The sequence below is a fragment of the Kogia breviceps genome, chromosome 10 (genome assembly GCF_026419965.1).
Source record: "Kogia breviceps isolate mKogBre1 chromosome 10, mKogBre1 haplotype 1, whole genome shotgun sequence".
Taxonomy (NCBI): domain Eukaryota; kingdom Metazoa; phylum Chordata; class Mammalia; order Artiodactyla; family Physeteridae; genus Kogia; species Kogia breviceps.
Window position 1 is genome coordinate 55,416,874 of NC_081319.1, and position 17,857 is coordinate 55,434,730.

The 17,857-nt window shown below is 39.6% G+C and overlaps 1 protein-coding gene across 4 annotated transcripts in view; it reads right to left on the minus strand.

The window, feature by feature from the left end:
- Positions 1 to 17,857, minus strand: part of RBMS3 (RNA binding motif single stranded interacting protein 3) — a 1,499,266-nt gene that overhangs the window by 225,723 nt on the left and 1,255,686 nt on the right. For all 4 annotated transcript variants that reach the window (XM_059077389.2, XM_059077380.2, XM_059077384.2 and 1 more), the window contains one exon: positions 6,883 to 6,962. In XM_059077389.2, coding sequence (XP_058933372.2) covers positions 6,883 to 6,962 — 80 coding nt within the window. The remainder of the gene's footprint in view (positions 1 to 6,882; positions 6,963 to 17,857) is intronic.

Below are 17,857 nucleotides of genomic sequence, written 5' to 3' on the forward strand. Positions count from 1 at the left end.
AAAACCTTCCCAACATACTAATCAGAAGGCCCAGTTCAACTAAAGATCATTTCACTTCCATCAACTCCAGATGTTCCCACACTGGACCCATTTATCAATGGCCACCACTCTACCTTTATCAAAGACCAAAATCTCACAAATTCTTTTCTGTGTCATGATTTTCTATGCCCGCCCCTCACCTTCACTTTGCTGGCATTGTGACTATTTCCTGGGCCCTCATTCTCTCCCCATTTTCATCAACGATCCACCTCTTCGTGTCTGCAGTATTTCTAAGGTCATCAAAGTCACGGTGGCACTTCATCCTCATTCTCTTACACATCTCTCTTGCTAAATTTAAACTCTGACTACCATCTGTCTAGGTTCACTAACATTCACCTTTACCATCCCTAATACATGGTTCATAAATCCTACTATAAATTTTTAAAATAAAGTAATGAAAACAATATATTTGGTCAATGAAATTCACTTCACTACTTTAGCTGTATTTCCTTTCTTCCTCTACAGCCAGAAGTTTTAAATCAAAACATAATTCTCTACCACAATTGCTGGATCACCCCCCTTAATTTGAGTTCCCCCAAATCAGAGCCTGGAACAAGATAGTTTAATTGGGAGCTGATGCCAGGAAGCAGAAACATAATAGGAAAGGAAAAGAAAGTCAGGGAAGAAAGAAAAGCCAATAAAAGTTGCCTCACTGAGCTTGTTACCACTGTGGGAAACTCCTAGAATCTGCTGACTCTCATTTCCCATTGATTGAGAGTTGTACTAGGGAGTGATAACTCCCCCAAACTTTGCAGAAAACCCATATCAAGTTGAGTGAGGTTTTATAAGATTTTTAGATGTTATAAATTTTCCCTGAATTACAAAAGCGGAGAGATTTGCTGGATGCTTGATGTGGGATGCTTCCTGGATGCACCCCTCTTCCTCAGCTGTGATCACAGGCAGAGGAAGGTTATAGCACAGGACTCAAAACCCATTCCAATCATTTTTAATCTCCTGAAGATGATTCTCTGTACCTTCTCTATCTGGCCTCTCACTATCCAGATTTCAAAATGTAATAATCTCTGTCTCCTTTCTTCCCTGTCTAATTAGTTACCAACTCACAAACTACCTTCACCGTACAACGTATGGCTCCATAGAAAGGCTGAGAAATGATTGGCCAAGAACATAGGCTTCAGGCTCTAAGGGTCTATTGGCTATGAAGTGGTCAGTTTGCTCTGTGAAATTCACTAATAATACTCTAGCAGTGTTTCATCATGAAGCAACCAACTATGTGTTTGGTAGATAGAAATAATCTAGAAAGCATCACTAACATTAAAGATGAAGAGCTCAACAGAAAGTACCTCCTAAGTATTGCAAAAATCCTCTTATTAATGAGAAATCTAAGGCAACGCCCAGTTGGGGATCAAGGTGTTTGCAAAGTTTATTATGCAAATGATGCTTTAGTTTCCCAAAGAGGAAAAACTCAAGAGTTAGGCAGTGCTTCTCATGAGTAGAATCAGAGATATATTTTTACTAAACTGTACACAATAATATTTTTCTATTTGCTGCCTTTTACTCAACGATAGTTGCATTTGTGACTTATCAGACTGGTACCACTGAGGAAACACTGCTTGTGAGAGTTGGCAACATTTTCCCTGATAAAAATGTGTCTGTTGCTCAAATATTCAGAATTGTAATCTAAATTTCATTTTAGTACATTGTTGATACTTTACTCTGAGGGAAGTCTGAAATTTATGCAAACATTAATTTTTTCCATTTTCTTTAAAATATTATCAGACTGTAAATATTTTTCCTTGAATGCTCCCCTACATACACATCCAAAATCCTACACATTTTTTATTTACTTATATAAACATACAATCGTAAAATTAAATATCAAAGGATCAGGGACTTCCCTGGTGGCGCAGTGGTTAAGAATCTGCCTGCCAGTGCAGGGGACACGGGTTTGAGCGCTGGTCCGGGAAGATCCCACGTGGTGCGGAGCAACTAAGCCCGTGCGACACAACTACTGAGCCTGTGCTCTAGAGCCCGCGAGCCACAACTACTGAGCCCGTGTGCCACAACTACTGAGCCTGTGCTCTAGAGCCCACGGGCCACAACTGCTGAAGCCCACACAGCTAGAGACTGTGCTCCTCAACAAGACAAGCTACCGCAATGAGAAGCCCGCGCACCGCAATGAAGGGTAACCCCTGCTCACTGCAACTAGAGAAAGTCCACGAGCAGCAACGAAGACCCAACGCAGACAAAAATGAATTTAAAAAAAAAAAAGGATCAAGAAGGCACACAGTTTTATTTTGGAAAACATGATTCCTCTGTCATGTAAGTATCTGTCCAAATTTCTATTGATCAGAAGATTTGCTAAAATTGAAAAGATCTCCAAATAGGGTGAGGTCTCTCTCAACCAACCCTTCCCTACTCCTTGGAGTTCAACTGGGATTAGATATAATTATCCAAAGAGTAATAAAATCATACTAAAAGTGGGTTATTCCATTGTCTTCTGAAAAGACTGCTCCACTGATAAGAACGTGTGCTTACAGGCAAAAGCCTAGTTTAAGAGCAAAACGTGATTTCTGTATCCTCAAACCAGTCTGAATGCTCTGCTCATCAATACATGTTCTTAGATGCCGAAGCCTTTCCACATGGTGCTCCTGGGCTCTTTGAACATGAGCTTTTCTAGTTCACGCCCTACAGATCCCTGAAGTTCCCCTGGAACTTACCCTTTCTACTAGAGGTTTTAAAATGGAACGCTTTGGGGCTGCACAAGTTGCTGTGCAATTTGTTTTGGAACAAAGAAATGTCTGGGGTCAGTCAAGCAAACAACTAATGATGCTTCATTTTGTCCAGAAAACATCAAGATCAATATGTACGACATGCGACATTTATGGAACAGTGTTTTCTTTTCCCTCTAGGGGAGGGAGAAAATACCAGATGATCCCTTTCTGCAGAGCAATGACATGACTGACGCTATTTAACATGTCTTTGGCCGCTGCTTTTCACCTGCTGGTAGCAACACAGCCACATGGTCTTAGTTAATTTCCTGTACCTCACATACCAGAATTCAAATAATTAGATTTTATTTGATGTATGTCTAGCTTCAATGATCCAGGTAGCCAAAATCTGGGGACAACGTTATAATTCAAAGTGAACAGAGCTAGTTCTGGGAGGCTGTAATAGGCATTAACGATCCATGATATATTCATTAAAATTAAATCTGTTATGAACAAATAGGAGGAACTCAGAGAGAGAAAGCCTGATCAATGTCAAAGTTTGGGGTTGATGTAGATTTTTATCTTGTTCTTCTATAGAAATGACACAGGATGGGATTTGGAAACTAGATCATCATCTCAGGAAAATAATGAACTTTGCATTGACTTTAAGAGGAATCACTGTCAAGAGTGACAGAACAAAAATGGTACATTTCCCCAAGTCATCTCTAATGGAGAAGGAAGGGATGTGAATATGGTATCCGATTTCTCTCTTCTTGCTTAGAGCGAGGTTAGAAGCAAAGCTCACTCTTTTCCACAGCTGTCTTTGGGTCTGAAAGATCTTAGGTCATTTTTGGATCCTTGTGGGTCTCTCGTTCCCACAACCTTAAAGCACTGCATTGAAACCATCCATGTGCTGTTCTAAAAACCCACAAATTTCTGAATTCAAATGCCAAATCTTGATAAAGTGAAACACTGAGGTTTTTACAATTTTTTAAAGTTCTATTTTAATTGCAAGTGGTCAGATCAATTATAGATGATTTTAATTAGCACCCACAAGCAAGGACCATCTCTCTAAAGCTACATTAGTATTTAAAAAGTTAGGAATTCATCACTTCTTTTGCAAATATCAAAGGAATCACTAGATATCAGGGCTCATTGTGACATCCCACTCACATCCCTCAAGATGGAACAGAAAATAGGATTAAGATATGAGTTTCTGAAAATAAGACTTCAACCATCTACAAGAAATAAGCAATGAGGACCAAGAAAGGCAAAGAGCATGCATGTGAATTTAATTATTCCTGTCATAACGGAGTAAATGAACCCAGCAGTCATTTTACTGCAGTGCTTTCCAAAATACCAGCCTCTTGCATTATGTCATTTTATTCCACATCAAACTTAAAAATAAAAAATTATGTTTCTTTAGGTTGCTTCCATGTCCTGGCTATTGTAAACAGTGCTGCAATGAATGTTGGGGTGCATGCGTCTTTTTGAATTATGGTTTTCTCCAGATACAACCTAAATATCCATTGAAAGATGAATGGATAAAGAAGATGTGGTACGTATATGTAATGGAATACTACTCAGCCATAAAGAAGGATGAAATAATGCCATTTGCAGCAACATAGATGGACGTAGAGATGATCATACTAAGTGAAATAAGCCAGAGAGAGAAAGACAAATATGATATCATTTATATGTGGAATCTAAAAAAAATGATATAAATGAACTTATTTACAAAACAGAAACAGACTCACAGACATAGAAAACAAACTTACGGTTACCAAAGGGGAAGGGGGGAGGGATAAATTAGGAGTTAGATTAACATATACACACTATATGCTATATCTATGTTTTTATCTATATATAAAATAGATAACCAACAAGGACCTACTGTATAACACAGGGAACTATACTCAATATTTTGTAATAACCTATAAGGAAAAAGAAACTGAAAAAGAATATAAATATGTATGAATATATATATGTAAAAGCATATATATAACTGAATCACTTTGCTGTATACCTGAACTAATATAACATTGTAAATCCACTATACTTCACTAAAAAAATTATACATCTTCTGTTAGCATTTGAAGCCTTTATTAAACTCTATTTGACTTCCAAAGTAAGCATAAATAAGCAAATTCAAGTATTGATGATGATCGATATTGTATATTTAATTCTATTATATTGAAGGTTAATCTCAGAAGCATAAAGTTGTCTCTCTTAAGAGTTTTTTAACTGAGCATAATTATTCTGCCTCTCATGGTCCCACGAGATAAACGTGAGAGAGAAACCCATAACAAAGTTCTTGCTATTCACAATGTTTTCATCGGGTGTAGCTATGATATTAGATAGATTAATATCACAGCCTGCTTATTCAAGGAAGGATGCTCAGATCTTTGGGGGACTTGTAGTGACTTTATTTGTCTTTAGCATTAAATTCTATTAGTCAGCTGTATGTTCTATGGGTTAACCTAAAACAATTTCAAATCAATCAGGTCAAGAAGGATTTCACTGTCTTTTTCCAAAAAGAAAGACTCATAAAAAACTGAGACCTGTATTAAAATTTCAATCAACAATAATTTAAAAAAAGATGAATAAGGGGAAAATCCTTTAACAATGCAATTCCTTTACTCAGTGATGGGTCTGAGCAGAGTGTCTTAAAATGTCCTTTTTGCTAAAAGAAAAAAAAAAAGTATTTCTCTTAAAATGCAAGGGCAGCTGACATGCTGAGATGAAAACTGCTAACTCTTTTCTCAACAACACCATATGTCTCCAGTTGGATCATAATGCAGCCAGTTCTCAAGGGAATGTCACACATGGAAACTAACCAAATTGAGGTACAACTTCACTGCCGGCTCGTGATTAACCAGGGGCCCTACTTTGGGATTTTCCAGATCATCCAAGTGTCAGTCTAAAGGGCCTTTCTCCTTTCCCAACATCCTCCCAAAACTGAGTAAGTCATAAAAGGAACCTGATCCCGCCACAAAAATATTTCTCTTTTTGTTCAGACTTCCTTTTCTATATAACCTCAATATATTTTAAGGAACCAAAATGTTCAACCCCTGAACTCTCTAGCCATGGGTTTTAAACAGTAGATACTTCATGTAGCAAACACTACAGAGAGGCAGCTTAAAATCATCAAAAGGAAAAATATTGTAAGACTGAAGAATTCCACATTTTTTCTCCTGAGAATCACGGAAAATCGAAAAGCAACAAATAAACCAATGTGTATAGTCAGATATTTCCTTATCTATTTGTTATAATTTTTTTTAGAACTTCACTCAACCTTTAATATTTTTATGCATGAGTAAGATATATTTTTTCTTCCAGTTTTATTGATATATGAGTAAGATATATTTTTTAATTTACTCACTTAATATTCAATACTTTTCATATATACTATTTCCAAATTAATATCATGTTGAGGTATTTCTAGCTCACATCCTGATACATGTGATATAGTCAATTCTTTTACATTGACTGTAATTCTTAATAGCATAAAGTTATATCATCTTATAACACATGTCAAATCTTAAGAATTTTGCCTTTGGAAATGTGAAATGCCCTGAGGTAGCCTAGATTGGTGCTTCCTAGACTATCTCTGATGCATGGACAGCTTAAAATAAAATAACTAAATTCAATATTTTTGTAAAATATGAAGTTATGCACTAAGATTTCATGATAATGTCATATTGCTATAAAAGTTTCTAAATGCTTACTCTCCTTTTCTGTACTCTTCTTGTCATGGACTGGTAAGAAATGTTTGTCAACTGGCCTCAACCAATGGATGCCACTGTCATTTTATTTATAATATATCACTGTTTAGATATGTTACAAATTAGAAATCAGGATACCAATATTAATGATAGGAGTCACAAACTTTCTTCACTTCGAGTGCATTTTAACCTATTCTTTGCTATGTTTTTCTTCTAATTCACTTTAAGGAATTAGCAGCAGAGATTCAAAAGACAGGCCAAAGAACAATCACCAAGAAGCTTTTGGTAGTTTTGAGAAAGATGCGTTGTTACATAGTATTAAAAAATACATATTTTTAAAGGCAAAAATTTCCCTCCCAGTGGCCAACCACTGGCTTTACTATATACTCATTCTGATAACAGCAATGAGTCTAGATATTATTTAATGATTACTTTATGGTATTTCTTACCTGGGATGCCTGGTGGTGTTTTCAGATATTTTCCATTAAAATGTTGAATTACCACTTCACATTTTTCAGTAGACTCCATTCTGGGAAAAGAAGTAAACAGGGGATCATATGCTTTCATGAAGTTGTACATATCCAGGAAAAATAAATTAAAAAGAAAAGGAAATTAAGAAAACCATAGAAAAGCTTGATTTCAGAATTTTACCAGAACCGTCAACTGTTGCCATGACCACCATGACCAGGTGGATAGCACATCACAAACTCATCACTACTAAGAGCATCACTCACTCTACTGAATGTTGCCACCGTGGATGGCGCTGTGCAGAGTCATCACCCAGACGTAATCCTGAGGCATTATCCTACTTAATCCACACAGCAATGCTTGGCACTTGAAAGTGCTCAATAAATGTGTGTTGAATGTTTGAGTTAGCAAACCTGAGAGGCAGGTCTCGTTATTGCCCTTCACATTAGTGAGGGCAGTGAGGCTTAGCGAGATGAACCACCTTGGCAGTTAAGTGGTAGAGGCGGGCTTTTAGCTGAGGCCTGGGTGACACCAAACTGCACAGGAACTACTAAGCTGTACCTCAAGGGTCTCCACAAAACAAGGGGAGGGGATGCATTGCGTTTAAACAACTGGCAGCCTACAGGAGAGATTCACACAGCGGTGCTGTCATCAGCATCGTGACGGCTTTAGTGAAAACCCACTGGGCGAGAGATAGAAGGGAGTTATTTGGGGTCTCATATGTGGGAGGAGAACATACATACACAAACCTCAGGTCCTGAACTTTCTTAATTTTCAATTTCAGACAATCTTCTAGCTTTTCAAACTAGGTATCAATATTCCTAGACTGGGTATCTTGTGCCAAATTTTGGCATCTCATACACAAGCTAATGAATAACATTCGGGGCCATAGCATCATACTGCCAACGTTAGCAGTGTTGCTGTCTCCTAAGTAGAATAGTATCAGCAACATTTTCTAACTAGTAACTATATCTGGACTTTATTATTTTGTAAAACAGGGTGTGGAAGATAAAAATTAAAGGGTCAACTGTGATCAAAAGAATTCCCACAAATGGTACACTAGAGGAAAAACGGACTTAAGAAATGGCACACATACATATAAAAGAATGTGTATGAAATGAGTGAAATTTTTTGCCTAAAAGGCAAAGTGTATAATTTTGGATTTTCTGCTCTGTTATTAGTATGAACTTTCTTGGAATGGAGCCCTTTGACACAATTTGTAAAACTTGCCTACATCCAAAGTTTATGTATGTTTTCATATTCATATTACATGCAGAGAAAAAAAGAAAAGGAAAAAATATATATATAAGCAAATGCCAAATAAGTTATGTATTTATTACACTGAGAGGAATTCAAATGTGAGAGGAATTGCAGAAGCCAGGAAAACTCTGAGAAGTGGGCACAGGAGGCTAGAAAGGCCTTTGCAGAAGTAACTAGGGTAGGGGCCAGGCTGGGAGGGGGCAGTCTGTGTCCTCGTAGATGGGGTAGAGTGAGTAGAGCACTGTGGCCCAGTGGAAGTTCACTCAGGCAAACTCTTGGAGATAAGCTGAGGGGTGCAGGCAAGAGCATCTGAGTTATCAGGTTAAGAAACTTTTTTTTTTTTTTTTTTTTTTTTTTTTTTGAGGTACACGAGCCTCTCACTACTGTGGCCTCTCCCGTTGCAGAGCACAGGCTCCGGACGCGCAGGCTCAGCGGCCATGGCTCACGGGCCCAGCCGCTCCGCGGCACGTGGGATCTTCCCGGACCGGGGCACGAACCCGAGTCCCCTGCATCGGCAGGCGGACTATCAACCACTGCGCCACCAGGGAAGCCCAAGAAATTTTTTTTTTTTAATGAAGTATAGTTGATTTACGATGTTGTGTTAGTTTCAGGTGTACAGCAAAGTGATTCGGTTATACATACATATATATCTATTTTTTTCAGATTCTTTTCCCTTATAAGTTATTACAAAATATTGAGTAGAGTTCCCTGTGCTATACATTAGGTCCTTGTTGGTTACCTATTTTATATATAATAGTGTGTGTATGCCAATCCCAAGCTCCTGATTTATCCCTACCTCCATGTTTCTCCTTTGGTTAACCATAAGTCTGTTTTCTAAGTCTGTGAGTCTTTCTGTTTTATAAATAAGTCCATGTGCATCATTTTTTTTAGATTCCACATATAAGTGATATCATATATTTGTCTTTCTCTGTCTGATTTACTTCAGTTAGTATGATAATCTCTAGGTCCATCTTTGTTGCTGCAAATGGCATTATTTCATTCCTTTTAATGGCTGCGTAATATTCCATTCTGTATGTATATACCACATCTTCTTTATCCATTCATCTGTCAATCGACATTTAGGTTGCTTTGATGTCTTGGCTACTGTAAATAGTGCTATGAACATTGGGATATATGTATCTTTTCAAACTACGGTTTGCTCCAGATATATGCCCAGGAGTGGGATTGCAGAATCATATGGTAGCTCTATTTGAAGATGGTTTCAAAAGCATGTTCCATCTGGGGAGCTGTAATTATTTTATGACTCAAATTAAAAAAACAAAACAAAACATTTTCCAATGTACATTCCTAGGAAGCATGGGAAAGATGCACATTTTTTCTGCATTGATAAGATGGTGAAGCAGAGCAGGACCAATGTCAGGGGTACACATGCAGTACCAGAGCCCTGTGCGTAGAAAAACCTTGCACTTGATTTAAAGTTCTGCTGTCACCATCTTGACGTCCTTAATACATTTTAAACAAGGGGTCTTGTATTTTTAACTTTCACTAGATCCCACAAATTACATAGCTGGTCCTAATATGACAAGAAAGTACAGGAAACTAATCTGACATTAATAGGTTAATGTTCATTTATTAGATGCCCATTGGATCCACATAGTGTTATTTTGAAGAACATCTGAAGAGTGACTCACTTTTGTGTCAAAATGCAAAACTAAAACTCTTTAAGCTTAATAATACCCACTTTTAATAAATAAAAATAAAACCAAAAATAGCATTTTATTCACTGCTTAATCACAAATTCCCCCAAATCAGAGGATATTGGATTAGAAAGATAAGATGAATCGTTTCCCATTCCAAATATTGAGGGGCAGCTAAGTATAATTTTGCTAACTCCTTAACATTTTCTTTCCAGAGGACTCTTTTACATCTTCCAACTTGTTATTTTTTAATTTTTAAAAAAATAAATTTATCTATTTACTTCTGGCTGCATTGGGTCTTCGTTGTGGTGTGAGGGCTTCTCATTGTGGGTGGCTTCTCTTGTTGTGGAGCATGGACTCTAGGCACATGGGCTTCAGTAGTTGTGGCATGCGGGCTCAGTAGTTGTGGCTCGCGGGTTCTAGAGTACAGGCTCAGTAGTTGTGGCACACGGGCTTTGTTGCTCCACGGCTTGTGGAAACCTTCCTGGACCAGGGCGTGAACCTGTGTCCCCTGCATTGGCAGGTGGATTGCGCCACCAGGGAAATCCCTTAATTTTTTTTTAACTAGGAAACTTCCATTTCTAGGAACAAAAGAATTTAAATTCTGCTCTTTCTCTTTTCCCACAGGACCCACTATCCATTGTCTCTTAGGGAAGATAACCTTCCCTCCTAGCAGAGACATGAATGGGAGAGGAAATGTACACCCTTAATTACTACAGATGTTGCTTTATGGAATTTTGATTCCAGGAGAGCTATGGAATGAAAAGCGTATGCCCCAGGGCCCCCTCCCTGTTCAGTCGCTCTCTGGGTACTCATCTAGATAAAAGGCAGTTAAGAATCTAAAGGTTGCTTGCCAGAGTCCTACAAATCAAATCCTTCCCCTTTTGTCTTTAAAACGACACGGAATTCTAAACGCACACTGAAACTGGATGGGGGATAGTGTGTGTGTGCTTGGTGGCTTCATCTCGTCCATCCACCTAAAACATTTTTGTCCTAGTTTGAAAGCCTCATATCTTCCCTTTTGGATTCTAGTACGATCATCTTTTGTTAAGACTGGTTTTCAGCCCCACCAAGCCCAGTGGGGGCCATTTCTGTGAACACCAGACAGCAGCGTAGAGTGTTCACTCTGGCTTCATTCAGATTTAACTAAGTATATGTCTGCAGGAGCCTTTAGAGACTCTCATCTCTGAAAGAATAAATGCAATAAAAGTCTGTTTTCTGTAGCTGCCAGTGCTTAGCGTCAAACCATGTTATGTGGCACCACCCAGCAGTGACAATTTCATTTTAATACACAGGACACATTTTAACAAGGCCAAGCCATCCCAGCAAAGAGGGTAATCGAGGAGCTGCCAAGGGGAAAGGCTCAGAGTGAGACCCATGGAACTCTGGGGGAGAGACTGCATTTGAATGGCCACCTGAGCAAGAATGTGACCATTTTCTTCTCCAGTTTCACAATTAGCCTATTTGAAATGCCAGCCCAGCTATCTGCAATCTGGCATGCGCTCCACTTGAAACTGACACTAATATTATCAAGTGGGTCTGAAAAGGCAGCGTGCCAGACAAAGCTGCCTTTCCATGGCCCCTTCAGATGGGCCACTGAATCCCTACAACTGCACCCATTCTTTCTAGGCGGTACCTGAACCCTCTCACATGCCTCAGAAGAGCTCATGTGCCTGGCCAACCATTCATCCAACAATGTGATGCATTAATTAGGTTCCTACAAGCTCCAATCATTGTATAAAGCCTCAGGGTTTTCTGTTAGGTCTGATGTTTAAATACAAACGTGCATTAAAGGTCCTGTTTGACATTCTTTCTTGTCTCAGTGCCTAGGAACCTGGCTTCAGTCATTCGAAACGCACCACTGAATTGTGATTTAGAGAAAATTTCTTTTTTACAACAGCTACTAATAGGTGCTAGTTTCACAGCCAATACAATCCCCACGGGCAAATTACACCAGATGAGAACCTGACCCAAACCAGGAGAATGTTCTGGGTCAAACTTAACACACAGAGGAGGCAAAGTATTGTGTACAACGATTTGCAGCCTACCTGTCTCACCTCCATGGAGAATCTCTCAGTTTATGATCTTAAAGCAATAAGCATGATTATGCACATAGTTAAAACAAATCCACCCTGTCATTTATGATGCTTAATGAAAGGTTTCCACTATTGTGAAATTTTTGTGGTTTTGCAATCACAGGCTCCATACAAATTATTGGCGACTTAGAACATACAGCTTTGCAAGCCATTCATCCTTGCTTCTGGTAAGATGTGCAGAAAGTGTCAACATGAAAAGATTTTGTAAAAAACAAATTATGTCATTGACTTCATAATCCATGGTAACAGAAGGAATAATAGTGAGTTTCAGGAAGAAAAAGGAGTGAAGGAGTTGAATTTTCTCAGTTTTTGCAATTTGTTTTCTTCCTTCGAGGTGCTTGACATCTTTAGGAGACAAGTGTCATAAATGCCAAATAGGGCAGCAGACTGGCCTTCCTACCACCTCCCTTTGCAGATACTCTGACATTTTGGTGGCCCCTTGCTTAGCTTCGAAGCACCTTCCTCTCATGAAATGGAGCTACGGACAATATTTGGCTCATGAAAACCCACTCCAAACCTTTAGAATCACATATATTCAGGACTGGGAATACCAACTTCTACATGGTACAGAGGAAGAAAATAACACCAGAAAGTAGTGGCTTCTCTAAAGTTGAGTTGGTGGAGGAGCCTGCAATGGAACATTTGTCCGCTGACGCTCAGTTTGTTGGCTTCTTTGGAGGGGATGGGGCTCCACTGCTGGCCTCCTGTCATCACTCCTGATTTCCTGCCCTGATCTGCTTTCATCTGTGTTGAAGCTGGATGGGGCTGGCCATCTCCATTTCATTCAGCCATGATTAACTAGAGTAGGTGTTCTCAGAAATGGAGATTATACCCTGATATAACAAGAAGGGCACTTCACCTGTGTGCTATTGTTTCCAAAACTTAGACATAACATGGATCCCATCATGAAATAAACATCAAAAAATGCAGACCTGGAGACATTTTCCAGGATACCTGGCTGGGACTACTCATGGATAACAGGAAAGTCTGAGATACTACTGTCAGAGACCAGAGCAGACTGATGAGAAAAACAACCAAATGCAAAATGGTACCAGGGATTGGATTCTGGAACAAAAAGAGGATATCAATGGAAAAATTGGTGAAATTCCAATAAAGTCTGGAGTTTGGTTAATAATAATGTAGGGATGTCAGTTTCTTAATTCTGACAAATATGTCATGGTAATGCAAAGGGTTAACAACGGGGAAAATTGGATGTAGGGTGTACAAAACCTGTGTATTACCTTGGTAACTTTTCTGTAAAACTAAACTTATTCCAAAATAAAAAAAGCTTATTTTAACAATGATGGTACATTAAAATTATCAGGGAACTATTTTTTAAAAATACCAGTGTCTGGGCCCCAGCTCAGGAGATTCTGACTTAATTGCTTTGGCATGAAGTCTAGGCACATATTTTTGAAAGCTGCCCAGGTGATGCCAGTGTGCAGTCAGGGTTGAAAACCACTGTTCTGGAGTTCTCTGTCAGGTGCCCCAAACTGGAAACCATGGGCCAAATCCAGTCTTCACGAATGTTTTGCTTGGGCTGCAAAGAGTTTTTGAAAAATTTGAAATGGTTGTCAACATTTAGAGATTGGGAGACTTCACATGAAAATTTGAATTTCTGATTCCTCTTGAAAGATGAGATGAAAGACGAGGTAAGGTGTTTCCTGCATGGCAACTATGGTATTACAAAAATAAATTTGGTCTCTGTCCTTGGTTCCTAGCACGGAACTCTAAAACTCTGGGGATTTCCTGAGTGAAAGGAATGTCTTCTGTTATTTGTAATGGATCACTTTTGACCATACCTGAGTTTATGTTAATGAGGTGATTCAAGGTGAGACCCCTAGATAGCTTCAGAATAGGGCTGGTCACCAGAAAGACCAAAGAATTAGAGGGCTGGAGCTGTCAGGCCCACTCTTCAGTGTCTGGGGATGATGGGTGAGGGGCTGGAGATTTGAGTGCAACCACCAAGAGCCAATGATTTAATCAATGGCGCCTATGTGATGAGACCTCCATTCAAACCACTGAACAAGAGGGTTTGGAGAGCTGATGGGTAGAAGTGCACATTGATGTGCTGGGAGGGCGGGACACCTAGAGAGGGCAGAGAAGCTCTGAGCCATTCTCCCACCCCTTTCCTTGCCCTGTGCATCTCTTTCATTTGGCTGTTCCTGAGCTGTATCCTTTATGACATACAGGTAAATATTTAAGTGTTTCCCTGAGTTCTGTGGATAGTTCTAGTGAATTTTCAAGCGTGAGGGGTGTCCAGGGAACCCCTGAATTTGTAGTGGGCAGGGCAGAATTGTGGGTAGCCTGGTACCCCATTTGTGGTGGTGTCTGAAATGGGGACAGTCTTGTGGGACTCAGCCCTTGAACCTGTGCAGCCTGATGCCAACTCTGAGTAGTTAGTGTTAAAACTGAAATGAATTGTTGGACACCCAGCTGGAGTCAGAGAACTGGATAATTAGTATGGAAAAATGACACATATTCAATGTCACAAAAATCCACATATTTGGTGTCAGAAAAAAGACATCACAGCAAAGTTACTCTAGATTTGAGCAGTTGTTTTCTGTAAACAGAGCCAGTCTGCCATCATTCCAACCTACCTGTATCCATTGCCAGTCTGAAGGAGAAGTAGCAGGTGGTATTTATTGCTGACTTTGCACTGTTTTCTATTTCTACTTTTTTTTTTTTTTTGTGGTATGCGGGCCTCACTGTTGTGGCCTCTCCCGTTGTGGAGCACAGGCTCCGGACGCTCAGGCTCAGCGGCCATGGCTCACGGGCCCAGCCGCTCCGCGGCATGTGGGATCTTCCCAGACCGGGGCACGAACCCGTGTCCCCTGCATCGGCAGGCGGATTCTCAACCACTGCGCCACCAGGGAAGCCCTTCTACTTTTTAATAGTGGAGTCAAGAGGAAAGAAAACTAGTTAACTCATCCATGTGTGCTGATGTCTTCTGTTTAGCCCGCCCCCATATGCCTTCTCTGCTCTGCTCTATGCCCCAAAGAAGTGACCCTTCCACGGACTGTATCACCTGTGCTCTGTTACCTGATGGGCTTTTATTGGTGTCACCGCTGGAGGCCTGGTGGAAACAAGAGAGAGATCTGGCTGGTTCTCCTCATCCTCTCTGCTTTGGCACCACGTCTGTCTGGCAAGGGTTATATCCCTCCCCGTCTACAGCGCCTCTGGGCGGCCACTCCTCCAAGGCTCTGGGTCTCACTGGGCTCTGGGCACATGGCTTCACCTGCCGTCTTCTCACAGGGCTAAAGGCTTCCTTTTACCGTTCATCTCTGGGTATCTCAGCGTCCCTTCATCAGTTCCCTTAACTCTGCCCACACTTCTGTAAACACTCCTCCATGCTAGCCTCTTCAGTTGGACCATATGTTTCTAGCCAGCACTTTGACGGCTACATCATAAAACTCTCAATACTCAAGAAACAAAAGGATCTCTGAGGCTGTGTATTTCAAGAAAAATGTAAGAAAAAAGTAAGTTTACTTACACTTAGTCTGCGAACTGCTTCTTTCAGACTACCTACCTAACCCCAGCTGACATCCTTGTCTGGATGCATCATAATCTAAATCTACCTTTTAACCATAGATTGTGTTCAAAGGGAATTTGGTAAAGAAACAGAAGAACATTCAATTCAAAAATTAAAACTGAGATAAAGAAGGAATTGATAAGTATAATATGTTCAGGTCTAGAAAAAATCTCACCATTCAATGCAACTGGAACTCATTTGATCACTTTTAATCAATCTCTTTGAGCTGCAGCCATATTTCATTCATTACTAGATATTACTATCTATTACATCTCCTTTTTTCTACAATATATCAACCTTGCCGTTTTTCTGTTTCCCAAGTTTGAGGAACTGGCCCCAGCTTAGCTCTCCTTCTCTCTTTTCCTCTGCTGGGACAGCTCTCTTCCCTCTCCAGGCCCACCAGAGAGTCTCATGCTGGTTTCTTCTTATCATATGCATCTTAGTTTAAATGCTCTCTCCTCAGAGGGCTTTCCTGTCCTTTACCTCAAACCTCTCATTTTGTCACATTCTCTATAGCATCCCTACGCTTTATTTTGTTTTCATAGCACTTTAGTTATTTGATATTAATTGTTGATACTCATTATTTACTATTTTATGTTTGATGACACACTTACTGTGTCCCCAGTCCAGTAGAACGCCAGTCAATGAAAGCAGATACTTTGTGTGTGTGTGTGTGTGTGTGTGTGTGTGTGTGTGTGTGTGCGTGCGCGCGCGCGCACATCTCTAATTATCACACGTAGAATAATTACTGGCATATTAGTAGTGCCCACATATTTACTGGGTGAACTGAATGAATGCATGGATGAATACATTTTACGGGACTTCCCTGGGGTGCAGTGGTTAAGAATCTGCCTGCCAATGCAGAGGACACGGGTTTGAGCCCTGGTCCGGGAAGATCCCACATGCCGCGGAGCAACTAAGCCCGCGAGCCACAACTACTGAAGCCCATGCGCCTAGAGGCCATGCTCTGCAACAAGAGAAGCCACCACAAGGAAGAGTAGCTCCCACTTGTCGTAACTAGAGAAAGCCCGTGCGCAGCAACAAAGACCCAACACAGCCAAAAATAAATGAATAAATAAACAAACAAACAAATAAATAAATAAAATCAAGATGTCCATACTCTGTAATGACCTATATGGGAAAAGAATCTAAAAAAGAATAGATGTCTGTATAACTGATTCACTTTGCTGTACATCTGAAACTAACACAACATTGTAAATCAACTATACTCCGATAAAAATTTTTTTAAAAATACATTTTACATATCAGGAAGGGATGCTAAAAGAGTTTAAGTAACTAGTCCAAGAACACAGATAGGATGAACAGAACTAAGATGAAAGCTAAGTTATATCTGACCATAAAGCCATATTTATAACCACACGGATATAGATGGATGTTAGGTTGGTCCAATTCATAGAAAGCAGAGCATGTATGAAAGATATTAAATAAAAGAGGCTCACATGTGCCCTCCAAATGATATTTCGAAGTCTTTCTCTTTATTGGCTGTAAACCAACAACCTACCTGAAATCCCCACCAGCCTTCAGGGCCCAAGAGTCCCTGTCATGGTTTGTACTTTGGGCAAGCACAGGGTAAAGAGATCTTACAGACCCTGAGCACACAGAATGGCCTCTATTTCCAACTGCAAGGTAACAAAGTTCTCCAATTTTAGTTTCACAAGGATAAATAATATTCAGAACTCTCCTTCCATCCCACAGAGGACTGACTTTGGAATAACGCCATTCCAATTTCAAAATAATAGAACAATAATAAACTGTATGCTTTTTCTCCTTTTCTAAGTGTTTATAAAAGCATGTATACAGAAAGACTGAAGACCAGGGGATTTCAGAATAATAGATTATTCAATGCAATTTAATTCATTTGTTTGGTTGATAGGTTGGTTGGTTGGTTTGGGTTTTGAAAACCAGGGCTCCTAATACACAGAAAAGAAAGTAGAGTGTTCTGCCTTCTCTAGCCATCACCATGACTTTCTGATGTTAAAAGACAGAAAGACAAAGAGGCAACATAAAGAAACAATGAAGATAAACACATAAAACAAGAATAAAGATAAAGAAGCTACAGGGTGGACCAGGGGTTTTCTCTTTAGTGGATCACATCTGCTGGCAATTGAGAGAGGAATTAAAATTACTAAAAGGAATAACAGTCCACCTTATTTTCAATCTCAGCAAACACAGTTGTAACCTGTTTCTGTGCAAACACAGCTGTAGTTTGGCGGTTACTAATCACTAAGTTTACATTTTAGAGATTTTCTTTGCTCACATTTGATTTCCTAGTTCCATGCATTTGAGACGGTAATGGCAAATGAATTGCCCAAACATCAAGGGAGAAATATTAACACAACATTTCTTAAAGATGGATTTAAGGTAGATATGAATCAAAACAACATTCCAA